The following is a 23,101-nucleotide window of genomic DNA, read 5'->3' as shown; positions in this document are numbered from 1 at the left end:
TGAAATTCTGTTTTTAAAAGTTCTTTTGAAGAACTCGTCACCTGGAGGTCCCAGTTTCACCCATTTGAGAATCAGATCGTATGCCTCTATCCAGTTACCGTCAGTAACGTCGGTAATGAGAGAATACTGATAATTATGGCACGCCTGAACCACAAAAATGAGAAAAACTAAGTTTAAGTTACTTAAACTAGGTTTTTCTCTACTTAAATTCAATTTAAGTTACTTAATTCGAATTAACGCTGCTTAAAATGAATTTAAGTAGTTTTTGTGGTTCCCGCGGCGTTAACGCTAATTAAAACACCGAAAATGCATTAACGGTGCTTAATGGTAATTTTCTTACTTAAGTTGAATTAATTCAACTTAACAAGGATTTTCTCTATCAATTGTACTATTTTCAATTAAGTTGCGTTAAAATAGGTTTTTCTACTTAAAATATGTTTTTAGTTACACGAATTCAACTTTAGTAAGGAATTTTACTTAAGTTGTAAAGTCGAATTGTTTTGATTGGTCAGTTAATGATCCGGAAGACCTAAGCCAATCAGAAACGTCGTAACAAACGTAAACAGGAAAGGATATTCTTCTACCGCCATTTACAATTTTGCAATGGATCGGTTACAACGCACGCATTTACCTACAGCTGACAGTGTTCTTGAAAGAGTTTCAATAACACTCAGAGATGTACAGAGAGGCAAACAGCGATATGACCCGGAAATATATAGACGGGCGGATCGTTTTTGATGTTTATTGCATAGTTACTGACTGTCAGCAAAATTTGATGATGAAAGGGTGTTTTGAATGTTATTCCAGACTAAAACAAATTTTAGCTGACTTAAGATTCTAATCCAAATTTAAAATATCTGTATTTTTTGCTCGTACCACATGGCAATCTTTTTCTTCCGACCTCGGGCCTGAATTTATTAACAAACCTGACAACCAATCAAAACGCTTGTTTCATATGCTTATTTTCGGACGCGAGTTTTGACTTAACGATAATTAATAATTCAACTTAAGTAAAAATTTTATTACTTAAGTAATAATTAAATACAATTAACGATGCGAAAGCACTTAAATTATTTTTAAGCAGCGTTAAATGCAATTTAAGTAACTTAACGGAAATTAAAATCAATTTTTGTTGTTCGGGCGCACTTAACGAGTTAAACTAAGTTTTTCTCTGCTTAATTCATTTTTCTCACATAAATAGAAAATAACTCTTCTTAACTACTTAATGCATTTAGTAGCGTTAATTCGAATTAAGTTACTTAAATTGAGTTTAAGTAGTGAAAAACTAAGTTTAAGTTACTTAAACTTAGTTTTTCTCTTTTTTGTGGTTCAGGCGTGCCATAGATAATATATTCCAGATGCATTATTGCATAACGCATGTCCTGTTAGCGCAGTGTTGCTGCTCGCATACAATTAGGCGAATTGCATTAAATCGCCGTTTCCGGAAGCATGCGAGTTGTGGCTGTGGTCACCATACTGCACAGGTGGTCATACCAAATATAAAATTCGTTCAGAAAACTAATTAGGTGGTAATTGCAGCTATTATTTAAAATACTCCGGGTCCAGACATAATGCAGTATTAGGCGCGGATTGACCTGATCATAGCATAACGGCCTTTTTTTACCGGGTGGTATTCCGATCTGCGCCGTACCAGTGGGAAAGGGTTTAAACAGTTCCGTCAGTTGTCTGATCATAGTTCATTCATTAACTCATGTAAGAGGACTAGAATAACACGTATTTATTTGCAGTGTACTCGTACCAGATGAACACGCTTGAACAGGTACATTGTAAAACCGACACGCTTCAAGTTGCAAGTTTAATAGAATATTGTGTTTCTGTTGTATAACATCAAGTCGGTGAAGCGAAGGTGCTATGCATTCATCTGGGTTCTGAATCGAAATTTTGTTTTCGATTCGTTTATCCGACCACTGTGGGATCCTGGCTGTAGCAAAAAAACAAAATGATACGTAAACAACTGAAACAGTATCTCAGTAAAATAAACATATTTTATTATGTTATGTTGGTTTAAAGAAAGTCGAGTCAATATAAGATATAAGCATAGCCTTTCAGCGAGATTACGATCTAAATGGTTAAACATTTATTTCAGTAATTACTCTTACACCGATTTCTGGCAAATGTAGTGCTGACTCTTATCGCAGCGATCATCGTTCCAGCTGCCAGCATTTATTTCCAGACAATTCTCGTTGTTGGCGCTGTTGCTAATGAACATCCTGTTGCCGGAAGTCCTGTTTGACACCTGGTCACCGGAAGTTGCCCACATCCACTCCCCCTCCACCCGCAGGTCGTCTGCTCCTATCCAGTACTCCACTTCATTTGGACATTGGAGTTCATATTTAATAAACCCAAAATAACATGCACAATTTATGCGCCAATGTTTCATCATATCAGTAATACAAACGGTCAACCGTATGATTTCAACTATTCCTGCATGATATCTAAAGATTTTGATTTGCTTAAGCCAGTGTCCATAAAAAAACTATGAGCCCGAAATGGCGAGTCATTTGACCTACCGAAATGAAAATACAACCACTGTAATGATTGTTTTTATTTTTTACAATACCCTACGGGATAAAAAAGCTTAAAAAGACCCCGAATAAAGGTTGTATGCAGCGGTGTTTTCAATAATGAAAGTAATAAGCATATATATAAATCATAAACAATTAATTGATTATCCGCCTATTCCGAATAAACAAATTCGCCAAATAAAAATATATGTTCGTCCATTTGCCTTCAGGCGCGAAAAAACTCACTGTGCCGTAGCGTGGACTCGTTGACGAGGAATGCGTTCTCTCCAGGGTCCACAATCTCCACAAGCTGAGAATTGTAAATCACCCTGCACGCCGTCTGCACGGGAAAAGGGGTGATAAGTTGACATGCAACACTGTATTATATATAAGTTCACATAGGATCGATGTGAATAGTACCCGATACTGGACTAGACATGAAGTTATGTAATTAATGTAATCTAGGTGTATTCATTAAAACAAAAAGTAATTTTATTACAGACGACACTTTTTTTATGAGAGTGCACCCTGTAAGCAATTATTACGACGATTATTTCGTATTAGCAATCCTGTCGGCGTGGAAATAATAACATTAGTGCTTGTACAGTTTATGTCGCAGTTTATAAAGACGCGAATGATAAATATAATGCAGCTGTGAATGTACGCAATCTACATGTGCTAATTATGTTCCTGATAATGACGACAACGGCGGATATGTTCCTAAAGTTGATGCTGATATGCCCTCACCAGAGCGTTGATCCAGGTCTCCGTATCGTGGCTGAAGTGGTAGCAGTTCTCACGGTGTTTCACGAAGCCGTCCTCACACCCTCGGGCAACTGTGGAATGAACTTGCTGCTTAACTATTTATTTGTTGTGTAGCTTTTGATAATATAATACTGTTTACGAGGGGCTGTTTCTAAGACAGGTATCATGTAAAGTATTTTATGTCTAAATTATGGTACGTTCGCATGATAGCGTATCCTTTATAAAATACTACATAACAGCATTTACATTTAAACCGGAACAAAGCGTTATTTTGCATATTCAATGTTTCTGGAGTGTATGGCTGATGAAGTACGTGTATGACTCATAACGTACGTGTATGACTGATTTAGTACGCGTATGACGTATAACGTACGTGAATGACTGATGACGTACGTACATGACCTTTAACGTACGTGTGCGAATGATGACGTACGTGTATGACTGATAGCGTACGTGTATGACTCATAACGTACATGTATGACTGATGACGTACGTGTATGACTTATAACGTACGTGTGTGACTTATAACGCACGTGTGTGACCGATGACGTACGTGTATGACTCATAACGTATGTGTATGAATTATAACGTACGTGCATGACTGATGACGTGCGTGTATGACTTATAACGTACATGTGTGAGAATGATGACGTACGTGTATGACTTATGACGTACGTTTATGACTTATAACGTACGTGTATGGCTGATGACGTACGTGTATGACTAATGAAGTACGTGTATGACTTAAAACGTACGTGTATGACTTATAACGTACGTGTATGACTGATGACGTACGTGTTTGGCTGATATGACTGATGACGCACGTGTATGACTTATAACGTACGTGTATGACTGATGTCATACTTGTATGACTTATAACGTACGTGTGTGAATGATGACGTACGTGTATGACTCATAACGTACGTGTATGACTGATGACGCACGTGTATAACTGATGACGTATGACTTATAACGTACGTGTATGACTGATGACGTACGTGTTTGACTTATGAAGTACGTGTCTGACTTATAACGTACGTGTATGACTTATAACGTACGTGTATGACTGATGACGTACGTGTATGACTGATGAAGTACTTGTATAACTTATGAAGTACGTTTATGCCTGATAAAGTACATGTATGACTTATGACGTACGTGATTACGGATATTAGTAAAAGTAAAAACTGTCGTTATAATTAGAACATTTTGTGCTTGAATCAGTAAGCAGTAACGAAGAACTAAAGCCGAGAAGGTGACTGGTTCAACGGCTCACGTTAGCCAAGAAAACAAGTGTTGAGTCTTTCCATGAAGAAACTTGAAGTAGCCATGCGATGGCGCTGGGAATCCAAACGTTAGCGACCAACCAGGCCATGATACAACTAACCTATTCATACACAAGTCACTAGGTTTGCCAAAATGAGCGGCCTATACGAACCATGATACAATCAAAATATGTACAAATTATACTCAATTTAAGTGGGGCAGAAATCTATAGATAAAAATCATATACATAAGAAGTAATTCATTTTATTTACTAATAAAAGTTTAGGTTTTGTCTTTATACGGCTCACGTGCAACACGTTCATGCGAGTGAATAAAAAAACGCACCGACGAATAAACACGAAGTATAGTTTTGGATAATCAAATATGTATCAAAATCGTGAATGATAGCTAGAAAATCTTACCAAGTATGCCCGCAGCAAAGCACGTAATCACGTAAGTAACGACAGACATTTTGAACAAACCCGTCCTTATCAGATGTTCTTGCTTAAATAGGAGAGATACAGATAGAGAAATTTTGCCAGAGTTGTCGTTCTTTGATGTAAGGCCATTCTGTTTTGTTCTTGTTTTGTTGCTTTTTTTTACCGTAAACAAAATTTTGTTAAACATTGCTCTACTTGTTTACTTTTTCAAACACAAAACCATCTATTTACAACAGAATTATTGTTGTCACCTTTCGTTATTGTCTATCTGCAAGTTTTATTATCATTTAGGTAACTTTATGTTGTGCTGGGCAGCCCTGACCTACGGAATCCGGATAGTGCCATCTATAATCTCGACCTTCTTTCATCAAGGGCGACACACGATACACGACATTTTGCGCGACAGTCGCGGCGACGCAAGGCATTTTGCGCGACAGTCGCGGAGACGCACGACATTTTGCGCGACAGTCGCGGCGACGCACGATATTTTGCGCGACAGTCACGGCGACGCGCGATATATTTAACACGAAATACCGCCCTTGTGCGACAGTCGCCCTATAATATGTGATATCTCGCCCTTTGAACACGACCGTCGCCCTTTGAACACGACCGTTGCCCTTTATGAACGCGACCTTCGCCCTTTTATATGCGAGGCATATTATAGGGCGACGGTCGCGTTCATAAAGAGCACTATCCGGATTCCGTACTGACCTCACCTTTTGCGGAATGTTGCACTATTTTGTGCGTGTATTTTTAAGCTTATGCGATCCTACCGTGCCAAAAGCCGCATTATGTGAATACCTGGAGTGTGTCCCAACACTCATACCTTACTTGCTTACTAGACTTAAATAAGTTGGGACGAACTTTGAATTTAACTGCAATTTTGCGCAATTTAGTTTTTTTACTGAAAGTTATTCAATGTCGGTGTGGTCTTATGCTATGGGGGTGCCCGGATGAAACTCACTTGTCAGGTACGGTCTTCACCGACCAAACTCACGTGCGCCGGGAACAGGGATTGAACCCGGAATGCAGAAGTGAGAAGCACATTTACGAACCATTGCGCTAACCGGGCATCCCAATATATGGCTATTCTATCATCTGATTATACTTATATGAGTCGTTTTCTGAAAAAATGGAATCCGCACAGGCTAATCAGGGACGACACTTTCCGCTTTTATGACATTTTTCGTTTAAATAAAGTCTCTTCTTAGCAAAATCCAATTAGGCGGAAAGTGTCGTCCCTGATTAACCTGCGGACCTGTGCGGACTGCACAGGCTAATCTGGGACGACATTTTGCGCACATGCATTATGACCAGTTTTCTCAGAACGCTGCGACTTATATATACAGAGAGAGAGAGAGAGAGAGAGAGAGAGAGAGAGAGAGAGAGAGAGAGAGAGAGAGAGAGAGAGAGAGAGAGAGAGAGAGAGAGAGAGAGAGAGAGAGAGAGAGAGAGAGAGAGAGAGAGAGAGAGAGAGAGAGAGAGAGAGAGAGAGAGAGAGAGCTTTATTTTGTCTGGTACAATCTTCCTTGTTGTTCGCACTGAAATTCTCCGGTTAAGAACAGCATTAGCCCGAAAATAAATAATACATATGAATGGCGATATTTACATGGGCGTTCATTTCTCGAGTCGTGAATATGCATGGCTATATATATGACCGCTGTCACAGTCCAGACAAATGAGACAGGAATAAAAGCTCCAAAAGTGTCATTTACTCACTAGTCTCACGCAAGTTTGGACACAGTTTGAATTCTGTCCTCAATTTTCAGCTATTTCGTTTTTAATGAAAGATATTCATTTATGTTATGGCCTTGAGCTGTGTGGGTGTTTGTGTGTGTGTGGTGGTGGTGGGGGGGGGGGGGGGGCTAGAGTACCCAGATTAAACTCCATCATTGCCCACCATACAAAATCACGCGAACCAGTGTGGCCTACGTGAGAAGCGCGTATACTAAAAATGCGCAAATCGTACAGCCCTAATCAAAATCTTAAAAAAAAATCGTAGATTTATCATGGCAATATTGAAGCACTGATAACTTTTGAAGGAAGCAAGAATATCAGTGAAACTGATGGATGCTCCCCGATGATGCACTTTGTCAATGTATGTGTTAATAAACACCTAAAAAATCTATTATTAGCCTCGGTGATATTGACCTTGACCCCAGTGACCTCAAACCTCATCAAAAGAAATATGAAAGTGATTGGTAAATTATTGAATGCGCTATGAGAAACGGTAGCAAAAGTGTGACAGAAGGAAGTCTATTATTAGCCTCTGTGACCTTGACCTTGACCCCAGTGACCTCAAACCTCATCAAAAGGTAGAGGTCCATGCAAGGTACCTACACGCCAAATAGGGAAGCGATTAATAAAGTATTGAAGGCGCTATGAGAAACGGTAGCAAAAGAGTGACAAAAGGAAGTCTATTATTAGCCTCGGTGACCTTGACCCCAGCACGGAGTGTGGACTCTAAATTACACGGATATGAAACGGGACCGTTACGCCAAATATCTTGTTGTGTCTAAGTCACGTGACCGTGTCGTAACTATCGATCTTCTATCGAAGCGCCGAGGTTATAAATTTGATGTACCCACTCACGTATTTTGTTAAATTATAGTTTCATTTCTAGGCCGATTTTGACAAATTATATATCATTACAAAGCTTACGTAACGTAGTTTTCAGATATATAAATATATATTAAGTTTTTCTTCTGATTTCGGCAGCCCGGCGAGTTATAACTTTAACTTTTGCAAATATCATACCATTTTGGAGTTTTAGAATCTAGATTTACGGTTGACATGTTCGTACTTTATACATAATTGTAGCGTTTATATTTGGAGTTCAGTTTTAAAAATAACATCTTGCTTAGGAGAATAGAATTCTGTATACGATCGAAAAAAAAATTGTTTAAAAACGAAAGTAATTAAGGAATGAAGGCGGGAAAATGTAGCGCGCGTTCCTAACGCACTGAACTGATGCTACGGTCTTGGCGATTATGCTTTTGTTTAGATACCGGCCATTGAATTTCTTTTGCCATGATTATTATATTTTTATGAAATATATTGAAATATTTTGTTCTAGAGACATATCCATAAAGCTAAGTATTAATGAAGCTTAATAAATTTACGATTTCATCTCTTGATTATAACACAGAAAGGGTGTTAATTTTATGATGAAACAGCGTATACAAATGTATAGGGGACCCTCTTGATATTTTTCGGCTTTGCATACTTCAAATATAATGGGTGTCAAAACATTCATCGTTTGTTGTTTATTATCAAAAAGGTAATTATGTAAAATTATATGAAAGGTTATTAACCAAAAATTATCAATTAATTAAAATTATTTAAAGATTCTTGAAAATCACGGTCAACTGTCTATGCATGTATATTGAAATATCTTTATAAGTTAACAGAGTTATAAATATATAGAATTCTAAATTAAAACTCTGTATTATTTGTATTTTTCGGAAAGATTATTTAACCCCGTTGTGGTCAAATGAGAATGCTGTTTTTAATTATGTTGTTCCGTACACTACCATACACTCTTTATAGGACTACGAAATGACGGAGTTTTTTACCGGTACCCGCTAAATACGTTAAATGTTAAGTATTAGATTTTTTAAATGTTTAAAATGTACATGTATAGGTATTAAGCACTTATAATTATTGTGATTTAGCTGGCTGACATCTAAACAGTATTTAGTTTATGTCAATCTGTATGGGCAGATGACTATAAATGTTTTCAATACGCTACATATCTTATAAACGCAAAATTGAGTATTTGGCGTTACATTACTCCAAGAAATGACCACTAATACCACGAGAAGACATGGAGGTATCATAAAAGTGTAAACTGACCAGACATTGCCACCTGTGGTTAGGGACCAATATACAAGTATAGGTCCCTGCTGTGGCGTATGACACCATAGTGTTATTTAGTATTGGTCGGCACAGTATCTGTCATAACGAGATAATTGGCTTGTGCTGAACACAGGGGTAATAAAACCACAGATCTATCAATAAACAAGATTATTGAGATATCTTTTATTGAACACCGCGATAAAAATGCTCAAACCATGGACTCTAGATTACACGGATAAGAAACATGGCAACATTCTCAGAATCATCACTGCTATATGTGTAATCACCTAACAATTCGTCTTAAAATAATTTATATATTTGAGTTGAAGACGATGTACTGTTGTTTAAGTCTGAATAAACTATCTGTCTCCTGTCTAAATCCAAGCCGTCATCGTCCCGGTGAAAAAAAATCTGATTTTCAATAGTTGGACATGATGCCCTGATGTCAAAATACGAAATAACCCGCGTAACACGGACCGTGATTTTCAAGAATCTTTAATAAATTGATAATTTAAGGTAAATAACATTTCAAATAATTATACATAATTACCTTGTTGATAATAAACAGCAAACGATGAATGTTTTTGACACCCATTTTATTTCAAGTATGCATGCAAAGCCGAATAATATCGAGAGGGTCCGCTATATACGCTGTTTCATCATAAATTTTACACCCTTTCTGTGTTATAATCAAGAGCTGAAATCGTTAATTTATTAAGATTCATTTATAATAAGCTTTATTGATATGTTTCGTGAACAAAATACTACAATATATTCCATAAAAAATATAATAAGATGGCAAAAGAAATTCAATGACCGGTTTCTAAACAAAAGCATAATCGCCAAGACCGTAGCATCAGTTCAGTGCGTTAGGAACGCGCGCTACATTTTCCCGCCTTCATTCCTTAATTACTTTCGTTTTTAAACAATTTTTTTTTCTTTCGTATACAGAATTCTATTCTCCTAAGCAAGATGTAATTTTTAAAACTGAACACCAAATATAAACGCTACAAATTGGTATTAAGTACGAACATGTCAACCGTAAATCTAGATTCTAAAACTCCAAAACGGTATGATATTTGCAAAAGTTAAAGTTATAACTCGCCGGGCTGTCGAAATCAGAAGAAAAACTTAATATATATTGATATATCTGTTTACTACGTAACGTAAGCTTTCTAATGATATATAATTTGTCAAAATCGGCCGAGAAATGAAACTATAATTTAACAAAAGACGTGAGTGGGTACATCAAAATGTATAACCTCGGCGCTTCGCTGTACGCTAATCGTAAAAGATCGATAGCCACAACACGTTAAAACGCGCGGTGGTAAAACATAAAATGTGTATTTCTTGTGTTTAACTCGCTATAAATCCATTAATAACAACGGAAATATACTAAAAGTTATATTTTTTTGAAAGAGGAATTAATAAGCAACAAGATAACGTATAAACCAATAAAATCGGATGAATAGTTTTTGCATAAGATTGAATTTACTACAGTAAGGGTCAAATACTCGATTCATCTCCTGTCAATATACACGGAGATATATAACTTTTAGTATATTCCCGTTGTTATTAATGGATTTATAGCGAGTTAAACACAAGAAATACACATTTTATGTTTTACCACCGCGCGTTTTAACGTGTTGTGGCTATCGATCTTTTACGATTAGCGTACAGCGAAGTGCCGAGGTTATACATTTTGATGTACCCACTCACGTCTTTTGTTAAATTATAGTTTCATTTCTCGGCCGATTTTGACAAATTATATATCATTAGAAAGCTTACGTTACGTAGTAAACAGATATATCAATATATATTAAGTTTTTCTTCTGATTTCGACAGCCCGGCGAGTTATACCTTTAACTTTTGCAAATATCATACCGTTTTGGAGTTTTAGAATCTAGATTTACGGTTGACATGTTCGTACTTAATACCAATTTGTAGCGTTTATATTTGGAGTTCAGTTTTAAAAATTACATCTTGCTTAGGAGAATAGAATTCTGTATACGATAGAAAAAAAATTTGATTAAAAACGAAAGTAATTAAGGAATGAAGGCGGGAAAATGTAGCGCGCGTTCCTAACGCACTGAACTGATGCTACGGTCTTGGCGATTATGCTTTTGTTTAGAAACCGGCCATTTAATTTCTTTTGCCATCTTATTATATTTTTTAGGGAATATATTGTAGTATTTTGTTCACGAAACATATCAATAAAGCTTATTATAAATGAATCTTAATAAATTAACGATTTCGGCTCTTGTTTATAACACAGAAAGGGTGTAAAATTTATGATGAAACAGCGTATATAGCGGACCCTCTCGATATTATTCGGCTTTGCATGCATACTTGAAATAAAATGGGTGTCAAAAACATTCATCGTTTGCTGTTTATTATCAAGAAGGTAATTATGTATAATTATTTGAAATGTTATTTACCTTAAATTATCAATTTATTAAAGATTCTTGAAAATCACGGTCCGTGTTACGCGGGTCATTTCGTATTTTGACATCAGGGCATCATGTCCAACTATTGAAAATCAGATTTTTTTCACCGGGACGATGACGGCTTGGATTAAGACAGGCAGACAGATAGATTTTTCAGACTTAAACAACAGTACATCGTCTTCAACTCAAATATATAAATTATTTTAAGACGAATTGTTAGGTGATTACACATATAGCAGTGATTATTCTGAGAATGTTGCCATGTTTTTTATCCGTGTAATCTAGAGTCCATGGTTTGAGCATTTTTATCGCGATGTTCAATAAAAGATATCTCAATAATCTTGTTTATTGATAGATCTGTGGTTTTATTGCCCCTGTGTTCAGCACAAACCAATTATCTCGTTATGATCAGATACTGTGCCGACCAATACTAAATAACACTATGGTGTCATACGCCACAGCAGGGACCTATACTTGTATATTGGTCCCTAACCACAGATGGCAATGTCTGGTCAGTTTACACTTTTTATGATACCTCCATGTCTTCTCGTGGTATTAGTGGTCATTTCTTGGAGTAATGTAACGCCAAATACTCAATTTTGAGTTTATAAGATATGTAGCGTATTGAAAACATTTATAGTCATCTGCCCATACAGATTGCCATAATCTAAATACTGTATAGATGTCAGCCAGCTAAATCACAATAATTATAAGTGCTTAATACCTATACATGTACATTTTAAACATTTAAAAAATCTAATACTTAACATTTAACGTATTTAGCGGGTACCGGTAAAAAAACTCCGTCATTTCGTAGTCCTATAAAGAGTGTATGGTAGTGTACGGAACAACATAATTAAAAACAGCATTCTCATTTGACCACAACGGGGTTAAATAATCTTTCCGAAAAATACAAATAATACAGAGTTTTAATTTAGAATTCTATATATTTATAACTCTGTTAACTTATAAAGATATTTCAATATACATGCATAGACAGTTGACCGTGATTTTCAAGAATCTTTAAATAATTTTAATTAATTGATAATTTATGGTTAATAACCTTTCATATAATTTTACATAATTACCTTTTTGATAATAAACAACAAACGATGAATGTTTTGACACCCATTATACTTGAAGTATGCAAAGCCGAAAAATATCAAGAGGGTCCCCTATACATTTGTATACGCTGTTTCATCATAAAATTAACACCCTTTCTGTGTTATAATCAAGAGCTGAAATCGTAAATTTATTAAGCTTCATTAATACTTAGCTGTATGGATATGTCTCTAGAACAAAATATTTCAATATATTTCATAAAAAATATAATAATCATGGCAAAGGAAATTCAATGACCGGTATCTAAACAAAAGCATAATCGCCAAGACCGTAGCATCAGTTCAGTGCGTTAGGAACGCGCGCTACATTTTCCCGCCTTCATTCCTTAATTACTTTCGTTTTTAAACAATTTTTTTTTCTATCGTATACAGAATTCTATTCTCCTAAGCAAGATGTTATTTTTAAAACTGAACTCCAAATATAAACGCTACAAATCGGTATAAAGTACGAACATGTCAACCGTAAATCTAGATTCTAAAACTCCAAAACGGTATGTTATTTGCAAAAGTTAAAGTTATAACTCGCCGGGCTGCCAAAATCAGAAGAAAAACTTAATATATATTTATATATCTGAAAACTACGTTACGTTAGCTTTCTAATGATATATAATTTGTCAAAATCGGCCTAGAAATGAAAATATAATTTAACAAAATACGTGAGTGGGTACATCAAAATGTATAACCTCGGCGCTTCGATAAAAGATCGATAGTTACGACACGGTCACGTGACTTAGACACAACAAGATATTTGGCGTAACGGTCCCGTTTCATATCCGTGTAATCTAGAGTCCTAGAGTCCGTGACCCCAGTGACCTCAAACCTCATCAAAAGGTAGAGGTCCATGCAAGGTACCTACATGCCAAATATGAAAGCGATTGGTAAAGTATTGACGGCGCTATGAGAAACGGTAGCACAAGTGTGACGGAAGGAAGTAAGGAAGGACAAACTGGCAACTATATGCTCCGCCGAAATTTTATTTCGGGGAGCATAACAACGGTTAAATAAAACCAACGCGGTTGTTTCCTTTTCTCTTTTAATTTCAAATTATATTGATTACATTAACATCGGTTTATTAGATAAAAAAATACCAGCACTCAGAGAACATATGTGCCCCTTTTTATAGATTTAAGATATTGTCGAAATGTGTTAATTTCGGCTGACAACGACCCAAACCTAGGCGCACGGGAACGGTAAACAAGGTTATATAACAGCATCGCCTAATTTGCGATCGCTATCTTATTAAAGGGATCTTTTCACGCTTTGGTAAATTGACAAAATTGAAAAAAGTTGTTTCAGATTCGTAAGTTTTCGTTTTAGTTATGATATTTGTGAGGAAACAGTAATACTGAACATTAACCATGCTCTAATATAGCCATTATATGCATCTTTTGACGATTTTAAAACCTAAAAATTATCAAGCGTTGCAACGCGAAACGATTGAATAATTTGGAGAGTTCTGTTTTTGTCGTTAAATTTTGTGAAACTACGAAGATTGCTTATATAAGGTATAAAATACGTCAATAATGTGTACTCGGCGGAATAGCTCAGTAGGTTAAAGCGTTTTTACTTCAGGACTCTGGCAGGACTCCAGGGGTCACTGGTTCGAAACCTGCTCCGGGCAATGTTCTTTTCCTTTTTTATTTTTTTTTTCTTGATTTTTTACTGGAGCTTTTATGATCCAATGTTTACATTTATCAATATAAAGCATTTAATGATTAAGTTAAAAAAATGCCAAAATCTGTGAAAAGGCCCCTTTAATATCAAGTGCTGTAGAGTTGTCTAGGCTGTTGCTCTAAATCGGTTTGATATGTCCTACATATTAAGACGTTATAAAAATATTCAAAGTCTATTTTTTGCCAATATGTTAAGACATCTGTGCTGCTGTTAAATTAATACTTTGAATATGTTCAAACATTCAACCGATATGTTAAGACGTCATATATTATATATTATACTACAACTACTACTACTACTACTACTACTACTACTTCTACTACTACTACTACTACTACTACTACTACTACTACTACTACTACTACTACTACTACTACTACCACTAACCACTACCACTACCACTACCACTACCACTACTACTACTTCTACTTCTACTACTACTACTACTACTACTACTACTACTACTGCTACTACTACTACTACTACAACTACTACTTCTATTACTACTACTACTTCTACTACTACTACTACTACTACTACTACTACTACTACTTCTACCACTACCACTACCACTACCACTACCACTACCACTACTACTACTACTACCAGTGCTCCAGCTAGGATTTGAAAAGGGCAGGGGGGCTTTTTTGTCAAAAGGGCACTTTCGACGCGCAGTATTTTGTGAAAAGGGCACGTACGAGCGCGCGGGCGTTTCTGGAATGCTTCCTATTGCATGTTAATTTATATGTTATAAATAATTGTATTATTCCCATTATTATTAAACCATTCAAATATAATGTCTACAATGAGGATTAAAGTAATTACAATGTAATAAGAGATTTATGAATAATCATATGTAAAAAAAAAAAAAAAAATATTTTTTTTTTGGGGGGGGGGGGGCGGGGGGGGGGGGCAGGGCGGAGGTTCGGGGGGGGAGCAGGGCGGAGGTTCGGGGGGGGGCAGGGCGGAGGTTCGGGAGGGCAGGGCGCGGCGCCCTTCGATTTAGGCCTAGCTGGAGCACTGCTACTACTACTACTACTACTACTACTATTACTACTATTACTACTACATCTACTACTACTACTACTACTACTACCACTACCACTACCACTACCACTACTACTACTACTACTACTACTACTACTACTTCTACTACTACTACTACTACTACCACTACTACTACTACTACTACTACTACTACTACTACTACTACTACTACTACTACTACTACTACTCCTACTACTACTACTACTACTACTACTACTACTACTACTACTACTACTACTACTACTACTGCTGCTGCTGCTGCTAGAGCATTACGTTAAGGATATTATCAGCTTTATAGAATTATTAAGCGCCTATCCTAAGGTGAGCAACCCAACCCACAAATAACGCATTATTTAGTTGGTTTCTCCGACCAAACGGCTTATAAACATGATTCATGTAAATAAGCGTTCAAATTATAATAATGAAAAATTCGATTTAGCAAGAAGTGACTTAAACGACCAGAACAACCTGCCAGCGTGTTGATTTGAATAAATATTAGTCAAAAAACGTTTTTCGTTTCCACTAGCATGTTCACAAATACGTAAAGAATGTCGGCTAAACTGTTTTTGCCGAACATCTTTACGATACGCAAGTTATTTCTTTAATAAACTATGTTCCATAACAGAACTATTTCAAAGTTCCACTTTACGTACTGTCTATATATGTTAAAGTTAATTTAGCGAGTACGACCGAATGCATCAAGCTTAATAAAAAAAGAAACCTAGGATATTAAAAAAAAAATTGGTTCCGGCATCCAAAAATTTACAAAAATGATCTAAATATGATATACCTCGTTTCACACCTAGAGGGATCAATAATTGCGCTCTATTCACACCTATGGGCTCGCTGATGATAATCGCTCAGTGCAACGGTTTCAGTAAAAGCCGACCTGATTGTCAAAAGGTGTAAAACGTGTTCACTCACACATTGACCGTTAATCGATTTACGTCAGTAAAAATCACTCAAACTTCGTCATCTCCTTATAAAAATATGATGACAGTCCAATCCAATCACAAGTTTCACATATTTTTGATCTATAAGCACGAGGAAAGTAGCGACCGGAAAATAGCTGACAAACAGTTTATAAAACTGTGTATACAAGCGACAAGCGTTCTACACATTTGATTTTATTTTTAAACGACGTGTATTGTTGTGAGATTCTGTATTAATACGAAGGAAAGTAATTCCACGATGCAGCGACAGAGGTTTAGCATCGATTATATCACTGGAAATGCTGCGACACAAAATTCTCATATTCCGTTGAACATGGCTCAGGTAAGCAAAATTTTTAATAAATTACCTGAACAAACGCACACAACTTAGCCGACAATAACTACAATAACAAGATGAATTAAATAGTTTATGGAACATAATGAGTTTTACTTGACTAATTTAATATTTGTAAAATCTAATATCGTTTTAAACCAATACTTTTGCGTATTATGTATGTGTCTTATTTACTATGAATAATAAAGACTATTAATTGAGCTGACATATAACGTGTATCGTATAAAATCATTCAAACTAGAGCTTCACATTTACGTTTTTTATTCACTTTTCAGATCTTGTTTGCGAACCACGACGGTGTTGCTACACGGGACGGTGCTAACTATCTGAACAACAGTCTTCACCTAGACGACGTGTACAGCGTCATCAACAATGACCTCATCAATGACGTCAAATCGTCCACGAGACGAACCGAGTCTCAACAGCCGACAATTTCATACAAGCCCTACTCGAACATCTCGTGCGACGATGAAGTCATACTCACACACGTCGAGATTCAAGGGTCTTACAACTCAAGCGAGCAACTTACGACACTCAGTTCTCCTGGAACCGGATCCACTTCCGGTTCTGACGTGGAGCCACAGGAACGCGCCACGCCATCTCCTCCCTCGCACGACAGCGGTATCGAGTCCGACCACTCCCCAAGATCCAGAGAGATTGACCTAGCTAAGGTGATTTACTGAACCAGAGTATATAGATCTGCGACCCGATCGTGTAAAAATGCTTTATTTATTTTTTGTTGATATTGGTTTTGTTTGGCTTTAAAATATAAAGTATAATGGCGTTTCTGGACACGACCCAGAAACGGAAAATAATGCAAAACAGGCAGCTATTTATCTAACAACAAATATCTTCAATTTTGTTCCGAGTGTAAACAAATATGCATACAATGTAACATTGCTATAAAAATATGTTTTTGTTTCTATCTATATATAAATGCGTTTTACAGACGCTGAATGCACTGGAGATGAAGGCTCTGGCGGTACAGACGAAACGCCAAACCAATCCAAAATCATCGTCATCGTCGTCAACATCCTCGACCTCATCGTCATCAGACGACAAACCGAAGCACTCTTACATTGCTATGATCGTCAGGGCCATCCTGAGCACAGACGAGAGGCGGATGTCGCTGAGTGATATATACAGCTATATACGGGACAATTACCCGTTTTACGACAACGAGGAGAAGTCATGGAGAAACAGCATCCGCTACAACCTCAGCATCAACGAGTGCTTCACGAAGGCAGGCAAGGAAGAGAGCGGTAAGCACTGCTTTTATTTTATTGTTAAGCGGTTCGTTTAAATTAAATCATCGATGTGATGTTTGATGATCAATTTATTAATATAATTCGGTCAAGTTGTGCTTAATTGATAAATATTATTGGCGATTATATAATAAATATTATTTACTCTCTTTGTTTGTAGGTAAAGGTAACTATTGGGCCATCCATCCAAACTGCTATGACGACTTCAAGAAGGGGGACTACCGCCGCCGACAGGCAAGACGCCGTGCCCGACGAAACCTGAAAACAGTGGACAGCATATCGCAATCCGAACAACCGATGCACAGCACAGTGCCCGCAAGCTACGTTCAAATGACGTCAACATTCCCAGGTTATTCCGCCACATCCGCCAGTCATGTGACAAGTAGTCACGCTAGACCGGAATTCCAGGTCGTAGCGCCAGCCCCGTCCTCTTATTATTACCCGTACAGCTATCAGACGCCTCAATACTCCCATATCGAACTTCCGGTGTACACACCCATGTCGTCTGGTGGATATGACTATGCGACTCAGGGCGTCTCATATGGTTCAAATGCCGTAAATAATGAGGCGCACAAGGGTGTTACACAGGGCTACCAACAATACAACTACTTCCGCCCGCATGAATCGGTGGACCAGGACGCGCCGGACAGCAATACGGTCATCATCGCTTAGGATGGTGATCTTCAATTTCCTCTGTGATATGTTGGAGGAAGTCACATACAATGTATGGATACTTTTTGTGTAAATGGGTTGTTGTAATTTACGCTCGGTTTACACGATCGTGGTGTGCTTTTTATGAGCTATTTTAACTGTAAATGTGCTTAATCTTAATTATTTGTGCTTTTTTTATAGAGATTATCAAAAGTGTTATTGTCTATGCAAGCATACAGCATTTGTATTTAGTAGATTATGTTTAATGATTATCGTATTGCGACTTGTATGTGCTCGTTAGTTTTAAGAAATGTAAATACGTTTTATTGTACATTTTTACCGTTTTAATTAATTCTTGTACTTATAAAATACGTTCGTTCTTTAACCAAACATAAACAATATAAATATGGTAATATTATTAAAATGATACACTAAATCAAAAGTATATGTTATTCTTATGCAAAAAACTAAACGGGATCGTGCCATTTAAAAGAGACAAAGAGGTAAGATATTCGATTTAACAAAATAATTACGTATACAGCTAGTAATATATAATCACAAATAAAAAACTAGTGTATAATAAACGACTGTATCCGTACTGTCACGCATTTACAATACTTATTTCTGTACTTAAATTTAGTACACATCCAGAACATACATGTTGAAAGATGTTTCGCATAACGCATTGGAAATAAAATAATTTAAAATAATATCAAATAACAGTTTTAAGCAAAACGCCAGTGTTAACATAGAAACAATACACGGGCTACCAGAATGTGTAAACAGGGCTTTGACGTCATTCGTCAAAAAGTATAATAGTAACCGACGTTATGCTTTTGATCGCCCTTCTCTTATTTTACTGAACTACACGGGTTTTATAGATAAAGCATTTATTAGCAATATGGATTATAGATGGCACTATCCGGATTCCGTAGTGTGCCGTGTCGAGGGCAGCCATCAATCTCTTGCACGACGGTTACACTACATTCACCTCTGTGTTTGGCTCAGAACGGACTATTGTTATGAAAGCGTCTCATTTATGTCATGATCATTCCAAGCGTCCATCATTGAGGTTACAGAATACTAAACAATCTCTTGCACGATGGTTACATTGCATTCACTGCATTAAAGAAAACCATCTCATACCATGATATCTTATATCAGTCTTAATTCATTATTATAAAATTGATATGTTTTTTTGTGTGTGTTAAGAAACCAATAAACATACACACGTCGAAGCAATTCTTATTAACGTCACTATAAAAAAAATATGTTCAATTGTTTACATTTGTGAAGTGCGTGGAATGATTCCATCTGCGTAAATGGGCAATAAATTAGTTCCAAAGAGTTGCATTAAAACTAGCAAGTTTTTGCACGATTTATCGCACATTTAAAAGTCATATTTCTTAATTTAATGCATGCGATCTTAAATATCCAATCAAATATACATTGAATGCGTTTGTTCGGTTTTACCTATTTTATAGACAAAATGGCCAGCTGAGCATTTCGCAGAGTTGTATGTGAGATTGGACAGCCATATTGATAATAAATGATTAAAAATTACTGTAACACCGTTTAATAAACGCGAGAGTCGACAGGCGATATTATTACAGCGATATTTAAACAGTTCAAATATCGCGTGTCGCTTCGTGTATCGCGAAAAATATAAAGAATCACTTCGTGTGTCGTGTGTCGCGGCCTGAAGGTCATAATACACCAAATAGTTTCCCTATGTAATTCAATGTAAAAGCGACAACTTTGAGCGAAAATAAATGCAACATTTTGCACATAGAGACCCCCATAACCATACCTTTTCTTAAAGGCCATTCTAAGCGAAATCGATTTATGCAATAAAAAAGATATGTCATGTACAATGCAAGAAAGAACTTGACACAAATCAAAATCGACTGTTTTTGCAACTTTTTTTTCCGGCCGTTTCTTAGTGGAATGTAACCTTTTCTAGTGCAATGGTTTACTATAGTCTTCAAGTGTATCATATTTCAGGGATTCAGTAGTGAACACCTATTCATGCCCTACCATTATCTCCGCAAGATAACACCTGAATAATGGTAAAAAGTGTAAAACATGCCTTCCTGTCAACTATGATATTTTTTTAGAGAGTACAGCCCTACATGAAGCGATCATTTAGTGTATTGTAACCTATAAGACAACGTTTACTGTTAACATCGCGAAAAATAAGCACTTCTCGATACGTATAAACCTATTTTCTATGTGCATGCCAATTTTCAGACCGATCTTTCACGTAGAAATGCTTGAAAATGCATTTTATTATAACGCCTGATAAGCCATGTGGCTTTCGCGTTCGGAGCTTTGATTTATAACGGGCGTTCAGGCGTAAAACGATTACCCTAAATAATTACAATCGGTCAAAATACTGGAATATTGTTACAAGCTATGTAGAAAAAGAAGTAAACAACTATTAAAACGTGTTCATGAGCTCTTTCAGCACAAATTGTTGCGATTTGAGATGCTCTAGACGAGTTTTTGTACATTTTTTTTCCTATTTTCCTCTGAAAACGTCTTTTTTTCTTAAAAACTCACGATGCTCCTTAAATTCGTGAAACAAACGCATTTATTCCGTGAAATTTGCCAAAACGCATCATATCTCACTAAAAAAATGATGATTTTCTGTAAATACAGCTTCTTTGTGACTAGGCCTGGTTTTGCGTTTAGGTCATAATACACCAAATAGTTTCCCTATGTAATTCAATGTAAAAGCGACAACTTTGAGCGAAAATAAATGCAACATTTTGCACATAGAGACCCCCATAACCATACCTTTTCTTAAAGGCCATTCTAAGCGGAATCGATTTATGCAATAAAAAAGATATGTCATGTACAATGCAAGAAAGAACTTGACACAAATCAAAATCGACTGTTTTTGCAACTTTTTTTTCCGGCCGTTTCTTAGTGGAATGTAACCTTTTCTAGTGCAATGGTTTACTATAGTCTTCAAGTGTATCATATTTCAGGGATTCAGTAGTGAACACCTATTCATGCCCTACCATTATCTCCGCAAGATAACACCTGAATAATGGTAAAAAGTGTAAAACATGCCTTCCTGTCAACTATGATATTTTTTTAGAGAGTACAGCCCTACATGAAGCGATCATTTAGTGTATTGTAACCTGAAATTAGACCGCGATAAACGAGATTCGGATAACATGGGCGCTATTTGAATAATAAAATATTGTGTATGGCTTCGTGTGTCGCGCAAAATATCGTATGCCGCTTCGTGTTTCGCCCTTTGAACGCGCTTTGAACGCGAGACACGATATTTTGCGCGATACTCAAAGCGACACACGATATTTACCACGATATATCGCCTTTGGGGCTACCTTCCTACACAAGGGCGATATTTCTTGGTACATTCTCGTGCGTCGCGTCGTGTATCGAGCAAAATATCGTGTATCGTGTGAAAAGCGATATTTTTTCTTTTTAGTAATGATAGCTATAGTATTTATACGATTGTTAGATTCTCGTGAATTGTTTTATATAGCAAATAGCTTCGATTGACGTATACTGTGTACTTAGGGATGTGAACACCAATTTTAAAAGATTCCATCTTCTTAATTTGTGTCAAACAAAGTTGATGAAAATAATTGTCTGCAATATAACAATTTTTTGTGAAGTTTCTTAAGCTATATTATGGAAAAATCTGAATTTTACAGCTTGCTTCGTAGATAATAATCTGTAAAGATGTCAATTTATATTTGTAGTGGCAATAGGCTTTGCGAGGTTCAAACAGTAGACAGTTAGAAATAAAGAAACAATTGGATCAAGCCTATATATGTTACTATGATTATATATATATTATTTTGATACCTATGGACCATTTAAACATCGGGTCAATTTATCATTAAACTATTATGCGGACTTCATGTAAGGCAACGTATAAACTAATTCCACCACTTCCCAGTGCTGTCATTGGAGGCGTTTCTTTTTTAGAGTAAAGACGTGCTTCTGGATTGGCAGATACAATTTAGTATTTCCTTTAATAATCGCACCAAGAGATGCATCAACAATACTATTGAATATTTTCAACGGAGTCGATTTACAGAAATTCTACAGTAATTTGCGTTTAATACACCAAACAATACTTTTTAAAAACCATATTAGTGGCTTTACAAACCCAATTTCCGACACACAATTTACTTGATGTTGCTCGAAAGCATGCGAACGTAAATGCACATTTTATAACTAGGATTCCTACGTTAAGGGGACTGTCAAACAGATTAAAACGTCGTTCGACGCGAATCGATATTTCGGAAACTACGAGGATTGCTTATATAGCTAAACAATACCTCCGTATTTCTTGTGAGTGTGGATGGTTGAGTGGTTTAGTCAGGAGACACTTTACTCCAAGCTTCCATGACTCTAGGGGTCAGCGGTTTGAGCCTTGTGGAGGTTAACGTTTTTTCTTCTTATTTTAAAACTTATTTTTTACTGAAGATTTTTAGTTAAAATGTTTAAATTTATCAATATAAAGCATTTAAAGCAGTTAATGGCAAGCTTTAATACATGCCAAAATCTGTTGGACGGCCCCTTTAATACTAATATTTATTAGAATTACTATATAAAAATCCCTTGATTTCGATACAGTGGTTATACATTGTGAAATGGGGAATTTAGACAAAATCGTGATTCCTCCGCGCACTGCTTTACGTCGGACTCAGTGGTAGCAAAAGAATGTGAGTAAGATGGCATACCAGGGTGCAGGATCTAGTGACTTTG

The 23,101-nt window shown here is 36.4% G+C and overlaps 2 protein-coding genes across 2 annotated transcripts; one reads left to right on the top strand and one right to left on the bottom strand.

The window, feature by feature from the left end:
- Positions 1 to 1,802: 1,802 nt before the first annotated feature.
- On the bottom strand, positions 1,803 to 5,107 carry LOC127842975 (perlucin-like). Its single transcript, XM_052372788.1, has 5 exons — positions 4,979 to 5,107; positions 3,273 to 3,361; positions 2,772 to 2,865; positions 2,121 to 2,328; positions 1,803 to 1,942 (listed from the first exon to the last, which is right to left on the bottom strand). The coding sequence occupies exons 1-5, from the start codon at positions 5,025 to 5,027 to the stop codon at positions 1,918 to 1,920; spliced, it is 465 nt and encodes a 154-aa protein (XP_052228748.1). The 5' UTR covers positions 5,028 to 5,107; the 3' UTR covers positions 1,803 to 1,917.
- An 11,025-nt stretch (positions 5,108 to 16,132) lies between these two features.
- Positions 16,133 to 18,766, top strand: LOC127842023 (fork head domain transcription factor slp1-like). Its single transcript, XM_052371336.1, has 4 exons — positions 16,133 to 16,418; positions 16,706 to 17,101; positions 17,380 to 17,692; positions 17,856 to 18,766. The coding sequence occupies exons 1-4, from the start codon at positions 16,335 to 16,337 to the stop codon at positions 18,365 to 18,367; spliced, it is 1,305 nt and encodes a 434-aa protein (XP_052227296.1). The 5' UTR covers positions 16,133 to 16,334; the 3' UTR covers positions 18,368 to 18,766.
- Positions 18,767 to 23,101: the final 4,335 nt, after the last annotated feature.

The sequence above is a fragment of the Dreissena polymorpha genome, chromosome 8, assembly GCF_020536995.1.
Source record: "Dreissena polymorpha isolate Duluth1 chromosome 8, UMN_Dpol_1.0, whole genome shotgun sequence".
NCBI classification, from domain to species: Eukaryota; Metazoa; Mollusca; class Bivalvia; order Myida; family Dreissenidae; genus Dreissena; species Dreissena polymorpha.
The sequence above is the reverse complement of the archived record's forward strand: the minus strand, read 5'-3'. Positions and strand labels throughout refer to the sequence as shown.

What these genes read in the sequence shown, in the direction of transcription:
- LOC127842975 (XM_052372788.1), bottom strand. Translation starts at nt 5,027, where the DNA reads ATGTCTGTCGTTACTTACGTGATTACGTGCTTTGCTGCGGGCATACTT. An exon ending in CTTTGCTGCGGGCATACTTG is followed by an intron (nt 3,362 to 4,978) that starts GTAAGATTTTCT and finishes TTCATTCCACAG; the next exon opens with TTGCCCGAGGGTGTGAGGAC. An exon ending in TACATTTGCCAGAAATCGGT is followed by an intron (nt 1,943 to 2,120) that starts GTAAGAGTAATT and finishes TTTTTGCTACAG; the next exon opens with CCAGGATCCCACAGTGGTCG.
- LOC127842023 (XM_052371336.1), top strand. Translation starts at nt 16,335, where the DNA reads ATGCAGCGACAGAGGTTTAGCATCGATTATATCACTGGAAATGCTGCG. An exon ending in TTCCGTTGAACATGGCTCAG is followed by an intron (nt 16,419 to 16,705) that starts GTAAGCAAAATT and finishes TTCACTTTTCAG; the next exon opens with ATCTTGTTTGCGAACCACGA. An exon ending in GAGAGATTGACCTAGCTAAG is followed by an intron (nt 17,102 to 17,379) that starts GTGATTTACTGA and finishes TGCGTTTTACAG; the next exon opens with ACGCTGAATGCACTGGAGAT.